Source organism: Mustelus asterias, chromosome 7, assembly GCF_964213995.1.
Source record: "Mustelus asterias chromosome 7, sMusAst1.hap1.1, whole genome shotgun sequence".
Lineage (NCBI taxonomy): Eukaryota > Metazoa > Chordata > Chondrichthyes > Carcharhiniformes > Triakidae > Mustelus > Mustelus asterias.
Genome location: NC_135807.1, coordinates 71507916 through 71517844, shown reverse-complemented (window position 1 = coordinate 71517844; position 9929 = coordinate 71507916). Strand labels below are relative to the sequence as shown.

General features: G+C 41.4%; 1 protein-coding gene across 24 annotated transcripts in view; it reads left to right on the top strand.

The window, feature by feature from the left end:
• The first annotated feature begins 1128 nt into the window (after nt 1-1128).
• unm_hu7910 (un-named hu7910) overlaps nt 1129-9929 on the top strand; it is a 217059-nt gene continuing 208258 nt past the window's right edge. For 13 of the 24 annotated variants that reach the window (XM_078216228.1, XM_078216231.1, XM_078216230.1 and 10 more), the window contains exon 1: nt 1178-1364. In XM_078216228.1, coding sequence (XP_078072354.1) covers nt 1307-1364 — 58 coding nt within the window. In that variant the 5' untranslated portion in view covers nt 1178-1306. Of the gene's footprint in view, nt 1365-9929 lie in introns of all 24 variants that reach the window. The other 11 variants (XM_078216221.1, XM_078216218.1, XM_078216234.1 and 8 more) reach the window with 5 other exon arrangements.

The following is a 9929-nucleotide window of genomic DNA, read 5'->3' as shown; positions in this document are numbered from 1 at the left end:
GCCAATAATTATATACACGATCCCAGACTGAGGGGTCCCAGCCAGAGCAGGGACCTTTATACCTCTCCCAGGAGGCGGAGCCCGACTGGGATGTACCACAACACTACAATACAAAGGTGTAACAACCCCACCCTAACCCCAACAGCAACAAGTAGCACAACCCATCCCTAACCCAACAGTAACATATGTACATCCTTGTGCTCAGTACTATCCAGTGGGAACCAACGATGGTTCACCACAAAGACAAAATTGTACCCGCCTCTACTACTACCTCTGGCAGCTTGTTCCAGACACTCACCACCCTCTCTGTGAAAAAAATTGCCCCTCTGTACACTTTTGTATCTCTCCCCTCTCACCTTAAACCTATGCTCTTTAGTTTTAGAGTCCCCTACTTTTAGGAAAAGATATTGACTATCTAGCTGATCTGTGCCCCTCATTATGTTATAGACCTCTATAAGATCACCCCTCAGCCTCCTGCACTCCAGAGAAAAGTGGCCCCAGTCTATCCAGCTTCTCCTTATAACTCCAACCATCAAGTCCCGGTAGCATCCTAGTAAATCTTTTCTGCACTCTTTCTAGTTGAATAATATCCTTTCTATAATAGGGTGACCAGTTAATCTTTCTCTGCACCCTAGCTGTGACTGTAACACTACATTCGCCACCCTCTCCTTCCCCTTTTCTACGTATGGTATGCTTTGTATAACGCAAGAAAGAATACATTTCAATTTATACTAATACATGCGACAAGAATAAATCAAATCAAAGGCTTTCACCACTGTGGCTGCACGGTGTGCTGGAGAACTGCAATTGGGAAGGGTTAACTATCACCAGCACCTACTCAGTGTAGCGAGGATCGGGCTATAAACATGGCTTTCCACGCCACCGCCTCAATTTAAACACAAACCGCAGCACCCGACCAACTGCCACCTGGCCGCCCGCACGTCTCGCGATGCTTCGCTGCTTCCATGTTGCCACGTTCGCTCGCGCGCACGCTGCTCCCTCAACCGAACCTGCTGGAAAAGCAGCTCCGCCCCCTCTGGGAGGCCGAGGGGCGGGGGTGGGTCATAGCGCCAGCCGTCCAATAGGGAGCGCGGCCTGTCTCAGGGAGAACGCCGCTGATTGGTGTTGGGCCGCTGTCAATCAGCGGGGCTGTGGTTTGGGAGTTTGTCTGCGCGCGCGCGGCTGGGCTCGAGCGGCGGGCATTGGGGTTTAGGTTTGTGAGCAGCGAGTGTGAGGCGGGTGCTGATTTTGTGTCTGTGCCACCTCGATTGAAAAAAAAAATCGTTTTAAACGAGCCAACCGAACCATGACTTCGAAGAACAAGGCCGGGAACAGCAGGTTCAACTCCTCGGGACCCAGAAAAGGTGAGAGTTTGGCCGCCCGGCAGGATGGGGAATGGGGGCTCCATCCTGCTGAGTCCCGGGAGCCGCCTCCGAGCAGCCCTGCTCCGGGAGGGAGCAGGGATCGTTACCGCGCCTCTGAGGGGATGTTATTGAGCGGGGTTTTCATATTGCATATTTTGAAATGCACCTTCCTCTGTTTACCTACGTGTTAGATACACTTTGTGTCTGAGGGAGCATCGCTCTTCGTGCAACATTTGCCTTGGGTCTCAGTCAGATCGATATACGCCGCCTGTTTTCAGAGGTCAATGAAAAGTCTCCGCTCTGGTTTTCTAACTGCGTTTAATTAAAGGCATTTTCTGTAGTATCTACTTTTTTTTACAAGATGTTAAACAGCTTATACACTGGGGAGGTGATGCGTGGATCTGTCTCTTGGATGTGAATCATCATAGTTTTTCCTGCATAGAATGCATACAGTCCAGAAGAACATTCGTCCCAATTCTGCCGATTCTTTGCAACTGTAGTTTAGCCAGTCCGTTTCTCCCTGTCAAGCTGCACGTTTTTTTCTCAAACAGATTATTTTCTGAAAGGCACCATTGAATCTATCTCTATCCCATATTCAAGTTATGCATTCCAGATCGGAACCATTTATGGCAGTAAACCTTTCTTTTGCCACTAACGTTAATGTTCTTGGCTCTTCTGCAAATAGGAATGTTTCTCGCTATCTGTTCTGTCAAGAACCCTAGGGAATGTGAACCTAGTAAATCAAATCTTGCCTTAACTTTCTCGATGGAGGACAGCCCCAGTTTCTCCAATCTACTCTTGTAACTGAAATTCCTCATCCCTGGAACCATCAAAGAACAAAGAAAATTACAGCACAGGAACAGGCCCTTCGGCCCTCCAAACCTGCACCGACCATGCTTCTTGACTGAACTAAAACCCCCTACCCTTCCGGGGACCATATCCCTCTATTGCTATCCTATTCATGTATTTGTCCAAACGTCCCTTAAAACTCATTAGTGTATCTGCTTCCAATACCTTTTCCGGCAGCGAGTTCCAGGCACTCACCACCCTCTATGTAAAAAAAACTTGCCTCGTACATCTTTAAACCTTGTCCCTCTCACCTTAAACCTATGCCCCCTAGTAATTGACTCTTCCACCCTGGGAAAAAGCTTCTGACTATCCACTCTGTCCATGCCCCTCATAATCTTGTAGACTTTTATCAGGTCTCCCCTCAACCTCCATCATTCCAGTGAGAACAAACCAAGTTTCTCCAACCTCTCCTCATAGCTAATGCCCTCTATGCCAGGCAACATCCTGGTAAATCTTTTCTGTACCCTGTCCAAAGCCTCCACATCCTTCTGGTAATGTGGCGACCAGAATTGAACACTATGCCAAGTGCGGCCTAACTAAGGTTCTATAAAGCTGCAACATGACTTGCCAATTTTTAAACTCAATGCCTTGGCCGATGAAGGCAATATGCCTTCTTGACTACCTTCTCCACCTGTGTTGCCACTTTCAGTGACCTGTGTACCTGTTCACCCAGATCCCATTGCCGATCAATATTCTTAAGGGTTCTGCCATTTACTGTATATTTCCTATCTTTATTAGACCTTCCAAAATGCATTACCTCACATTTGCCCGGAATAAACTCCATCTGCCATCTCTCTGCGCAAGCCTCCAACCAATCTATATCTTGCTGTATGCTGTGATAGTCCTCATCACTTTCCGCAAATCCACCAACCTTTGTATCATCCGCAAACTTACTAATCAAACCAGTTACATTTTCCTCGAAATCATTTATATATGTATATTACAAACAGCAAAGGTCCCAGCACTGATCCTTGTCACAGCCACCATTCAGAAACACACCCTTCCACTGTTATCCTCTGTCTTCTATGACCGAGCCAGTTCTGTATCTATCTTGCCAGCTCACCTCGAATCCCATGCAACTTCACCTTCTGCACCAGTCTACCACTAGGAACCTTGTCAAAGACCTTACTGAAGTCCATGTAGACAACATCCACTGCACTATCCTCATCAATCATCTTCGTCACTTCCTCGAAAAACATGATCAAGTTAGTGAGACATGATCTCCCCTTCACAAAACCATGTTGCCTCTCGCTAATACGTCCACTTATTTCTAAGTGGGAGTAAATCCTGTCTCAAAGAATCCTCTCCAATAATTTCCCTACCACTGACATAAGGCTCACTGGCCTGTAATGACCTGGATTATTCTTGCTACCCTTCTTAAACAAAGGAACAACATTGGCTATTCTCCAATCCTCTGGGACCTGCCCTGTAGCCAGTGAGGATACAAAGATTTCTCTCAAGGCTCCAGCCTTGCCTCTCAGTATTCTGGGGTATATCCCATCAGGCCCTGGGGATTTGTCTATCTTAATGTTGCTCAAGGACCCCAATACCTCATTCTTCGACATCTTTTCTGCATCCTCTCTAATGCCCTCATATCTTTTCTAAAGTGTGGTGCCAAGCATGGGAGACAATGCTCTGGTTGAGGTCAAACTGCAAGAGCTCATGGCTTACAAGTGCTTTAGAAAGGTTCATAATTTATAACAATTTGAAATTCCGTGCTGCATTGAGCTGCTGTGCTATCTGGGTAGGGACATGGGTATGGTTTCATCTGCCAGATGTAGGACTACAACATGTACTGTCCAGATGTTAACTTCAAAGTACTACATCGTGATTCAGAAATTGTTTACTTCTGTCCAAAGATGTGCGGGTTAGGTTGATTGGCCATGCTAGATTACCCCTTAGTGTCAGGGGAACTAGCTTGAGTAAATGCATAGGTTATGGGGATAGGGCCTGGGTGGGATTGTGGTCGGTGCAGACTCGATGGGCCAAATGGCCTCCTTCAGCACTCGGGATTCTATGAAAAGTAATGGGTGCTGCTTGATCTTAAACAATTAATGTCTGTTCCTTTTGAGGGCGCAAGTCTGATATAGCTGATGAGAAAACTCACTTTGAATGATAACTCCTGGAAAGTATTACCCGAATGCTATTTATTATATATGCAACGATTCCTTTGTTGGATAGGCTACTGCTGTGGTAGACAGTAGTGCTGAATGATGTCAGTATGAACTTTTGGTATGGTTCCAGGCAAATTACTAGTTATAATTTAGAAACATGAAACTGGAGGAAACCTCCTAACATTTAAATATTTTAAAAAGATTCAAAATTAATTGGAGAAAGAGATTTCGGGATAAAGGGAATTTGCTAATTGGTGTAATGTGATGAATCATTTTTCTTCAGAGATCTATACTCGGGCCATAGCTTTTTCACGTATAGAACAGTATCTTGTGCAGAAGGAAACAAAACGTCGCAAAGAGACAGATTACATGAGTTAGCAAAACTGGCAATTGGAGTCGAATGTGGGGAAATGAGAGATTAGATTCAAGTAGTACCACTCAATATTTTTCTGAATTATTACTAGAAACTGGATAAGCAAAAGTTAGTATGCATGTTGCTAAAAGTTGACAGATGCAAAAAACTATGTAGATGCAATGTTGGCATTTATCTGAGGCTGGAATTTGGGTAAATTAGTCATGCTGCCGCCAGACATCTTATTGAGTTGTGTTTAGCGTGCCACGTGAGGAATCCCTGGTGCTGTCTTTCCTGCAAGAGCTCATAATTCACAAGTGACTACCTTTTGGGGAGTAGGTGAGTGAGTTCTCATTTGTATCAAGGTGGCTTGTTAATGTTGACTGAGATTATTTGGAGATAGTAAACTTCCCACTTAGCCAGCTGCAACTATCTGGCATAAGCTTAACAGTACTCCTGAACTCGCTTGACAATTGGAGAACAGACAAGCTCTCTGGATTTTGCTAAGGAGTGGGTAATGTATTCCATGTTGAGCCAACAGAAACTCTTGAAAATTCTCTTTGTGGTTATGGCTTTTTAACAGGGAATTAAGATCAACACCAAATCGAAAGTTCAAAGAAAAATGAATTAAAAATGCTGGATGTGCGCCTTGTACTTGTTCCTGTCGTAGCAATTCTGACATCTGAATTGCTAGAAAAAACTTGTTCACATCAAAGAAGCCTGAAGATGTTGAAGTTACACTTTTATTAAAATGTTAATATACCAGTTGCAGCAATTATAAATATTATCAGTTCTATGCAGTTTTGTAATTTGCTGCATCGTGGATTCTGCTTCATTTATTTAATTGTGAGTAACTTGAATTAATATAATATTTCAGGAAAGTTATCTGCCTGTGAAAATTACTGTTTATCCTATTAGATACAGTGAACGTCCAGGCAATCAATCTAAAATTACAGTCTAAGTGAGTGATTTGTTTGTAAAATCTTAGAAACTTGTAGTTTTACCCTCTCTAAGATTATTCAATTAAAAAAAATATTTTGGTGGTAATCCACGTTGTGCTATAAAGCAATTACTTGCTTTAATTTCACTGTAATGAGGTTGGGTAATGAGGTCAGGTGAAAAGTATTTGTATGGTCCCAGAGCATTGACATCTGAGTATTTGATCTCTCTACCTATAGGCACAACTTTTAATAATGTTATCAAGTAGATATGTTATTATTCACCAGAGACATAGAGTTAATACTTTAGTAAAGTTCGTTGTATTAATTAGTTTTAATGGGAACCTATTCACGTATTGCAGCTCTATCAGGGAAGGAAAGTATTTCTGATTCCCTTGTTTTCTCCCCCTCTCCCATCCCATGGCATATGGTGGTCTTCATGAAGGAACTCCCATTTTGATGCTATTCTTTATTTATTTTCCAACATTTCTTCCTCTACAATTTTTCTTCTGAAGATATCAGATAAGATAATGTGTTATCTAGATGTCTAAAGTTTTTTAACTGAAAGTTTTTCTGTGCATTTGGGCAAATGTGATGTTGAGATTTGTGTATTGTAAGTTGTAATATTTATACATTCTGAGCAACATCTTACCTGCTGCTTCCAGTCAGTTCATGAGTGGAATCCCTATGATCATGTTTCTGTGCTGATTACCCAAGGCCAAAAAAAGAAAAATATTCCAAAACACATTTGAGTAGTTCCTCCTGGTTTCGAGCTGATAAAAGCAATAGCTGAAGGAAAACATGCATCATTTGAGGGCAGTTTTAATGTTTAAAATTTCATGTATTTTCCCTTTTTGACAAGAATACAAATCACCATAGAAGCTATACATATTTAAATTGATTTCTAAATAAAAAATAATAAATTTTGTTTCAAAATAGGAATGATGTGCATTATTTTAGTGAGTGATTGTAAATCCTACTTCATTAATGTTCTACTCTAATTGAAGGTTATAGTAGGAATGTACACTGTAAATTGGTTTGCTGTGCAGATCATTTTTTTGGGTAATCAATCACTTATCAATATAGGACAGGGTAGAATACAATAATGAGCTCTTCCTCTCTGGTAAAAGTAATAACTTCCATGGCTTTCTAGGTAGTTTGTGAAATAAATTATTCCTGTTCCATATCAGAATGACTTCCAGGTTTGTATGTTAAATCATTCCATCTGGACTGCATATCAGAAAAGAAGTTATCTTATTGTAAACATTTTTACTGAGAATACAAAAATCTGAAATAAAATGCTGGATATAAACAGCAGGCCATCGGCATTGATAGAGGAAAGACTGTTTTAGGATGTTTAATTTTAACATTTAATTTCACATATCCAGTCATTTGAGAAGGATAAAAAAAATGGTCTGTTTAAACTGTTCAGAGGCGGATCTGTATAGTCAGTTGAAAGGCAAAGTGAGGCCAGGGAATTTGTGAAACACCGCTTTTAATTAAATTGAATATACTGACTAGCTGTGTTTCTTCACTTTTTTTCCCCCTCTTATTCCTGTTTTCCCCCTTTCCCAACCCCTAATCCTCTGCTCCTGCTTTTAAGGAAATAGGTGTTGAATCTTGTGCTGTCTTCAGCAGCCCAAAAGCTGGTGGGAAGGTAAAGGATAGACCAAGAATAGATTAATAAGGTTTTTTATCAAAATGATCACAATGAATGATGGAGCTGGCTCAAAGGGCCTTCTCCTGATCCTATTTTCCTGTTATGTGTCCTGTTATGAGAACGTGGCCCATTTTGAAAAAGGAATTGGAGGGCTATACCCAAATTTACATTTAGTGATTCGCAAAATAACATACTTAAATTGAAATTATAAAGTCTGATGCGGTGCACAGAAATAGTGAAAATATTTCAATTTATAACTTTTGAGTATATGCTAGCCTCATGGAAACATAGAAAATAGGATCAGGAGAAGGCCCTTTGAGCCAGCTCCATCATTCATTGTGATCATTTTGATAAAAAACCTAATCTATTCTTGATCTATCCTTTATCCACATCCCTCTACATCAAATGTTTATCCCAATTTTCTTCAAAAGATAAATGGCCTTCCTTAACAACCCTTTTCTTACATTAGACTTAGAAGTGTGAGTAGGCCATTGGACTCTTTGAGCCAGATCCAATATTCACTAATATCATGGCTGATCTTGTGGTGTCTCAACTCCATTTTCCTGTTGCCCCCATAACCCTGAGTAATGGTTTGAAATTGGTGACTCCCTTCATTGACTTCCACAACAAAAGAAAATCTTTCCCTATTCATTCTATCAAAAACCCTTAATTTCAAAAAAATCTCTTAAATATTTACTTGACTTTCTCTGTTCCAATACCAGTAGTCTCATGACATCAGCATAGTTCGCTGCATTGATCAGTCCTGTCTTCCTCTGCTACCTTGAAGATGTGTTTCCCACTTGTTTTTGTCAAGATATTGTAATCATAGAATTTTGTCAATCAGCCCATTCTGTCTGTGTCACCTCTTTGAATGGGCTATTCAATTAGTGCCACTTCCCTACTCTTGCCGCATAGCCCTGCAAATTGCACCTTTTGTTTATTCCATTTGGAAAGCAACTTGAATTGGCTTCTACTGCCATATCTAGTAATACAATCCAGATCATAACAAAATTTCTCATCTGCACTCTTGCTCTTTTGCCAATTATTTTGATTCCGCATCCTTTGATTATTGACTCTTGCCAGTGGAAACAACTACACCTGATCTATCCTCATCGTAACTCTGTTAATTTTTAACACTTCAATCAAATCTCTAATCTTTCTTCTAAGGGAGTAATTCCAGTTCATCTGGTCTCTTTCAAATAGCTATAAGAACCTATTCCATATGTTGAGTGTTGTTTTGGACTTTTTACAATCTCAAAGTAGAAATGTCGGAGTAACAGTTAATTGATCCTGGTAGTTTCTTTCAAAAGATGGAAAATATTAATTGAGAATTTGAGATTGGAATTGTTGTTTACTGTCTTGCCAGTTGTAATCTTTTTCTATGATATGCAAGCCTTCTACCAATTAGGTATATTTCCATGAATGTTCTGCAAAATGTTTATTTTTGAATGCGCTTCTAAGAGAGAGAAACTAAACTCCTCTTAGGAAATGAGACCACCCCCCCCCTTGTGACACTCAAGTTTGCGGTAATATTTTGCTGTGGATTTTAAACCATGCCCAATAGAAATTAGATGAGATTGCCGAATGCTTTCCCCGATCCCATGGGATCTTGTAAGCACTGAGGCAACTTTTATTTCAAGAATTGTGCCTAGATTCAAGCATAGGTTGGGGTGAAAGACAAAGGCAAGCAGGCAGGCCATTGTGGAGCTTGTCTCACAAAAGGCAAGTAATCCACCAGCTAAAAAATTGGAGAATCACACGTGAGAAAGTATGAGGGGCTTGATACCTTGTTAATACATCAAAGGGCCAACATGACATGCTCTTGCAGCAAAAACAGAAAATGCTGGAAAATCTCAACAGGTCTGATAGCAACTGTGGAGAGAGAACCGAGCTAACGTTTCAAAGAACAAAGAACAATACAGCACAGGAACAGGCCCTTCGGCCCTCCAAGCCCGCGCCGCTCCCCGGTCCAGGATTGAATCCTGAATCCAGGATCCCCGCCCAATTTTCCAGCCTATCTACATTCGAGTCTGGATGACTCTGTCACAGCTGAATATTCCAATTATAGGCTCTTGGTTGTACTGTGATTTAATATTGTGCTGATTGAGTTGGCTCTGTATATGGGAGTGACTGATGTCTCTGAAACAAAGAAGATATTGGTCCAGATGTTCCAATCAGGATTGGAAACACTTTCCAACCCTCATTAGACAACAAAAATGCACACTTTCATCAATCTCTCTGATTTTCTGATGGAGGATCCATCGCATCTGACTCAGCGCAGCAAACATCATAGGAAGTAGTGCAGAGAATCCGTGCAGAAATTGCCCCCCCCCCCCCATTGTTTTTACAACACAGCTGCTGTATTTCGGTAAGCAACAATTTAAAAAATCTGCAAACAGCTACGGAGAGAGGATAAGATAAGTTGAAGGAATAGTGTGGCAGGTTGGTGGATAGGGGGGAGCTGAATCATGGGGAGTCAGGTAGTTGGGACTGGCCAGGCCCGGGGTTTGAGAGGGATGATTGATCAAGGGGTCAGGAGTTGTATTTGGGGAGAGGGTGCTGTGTGTGATTGGCGATTACCATACCCAGGTGTTAGACTAGGATTCCTTCCGTCTTAACATATTTTCCCCCATAATTACTTAGAGCATGTAG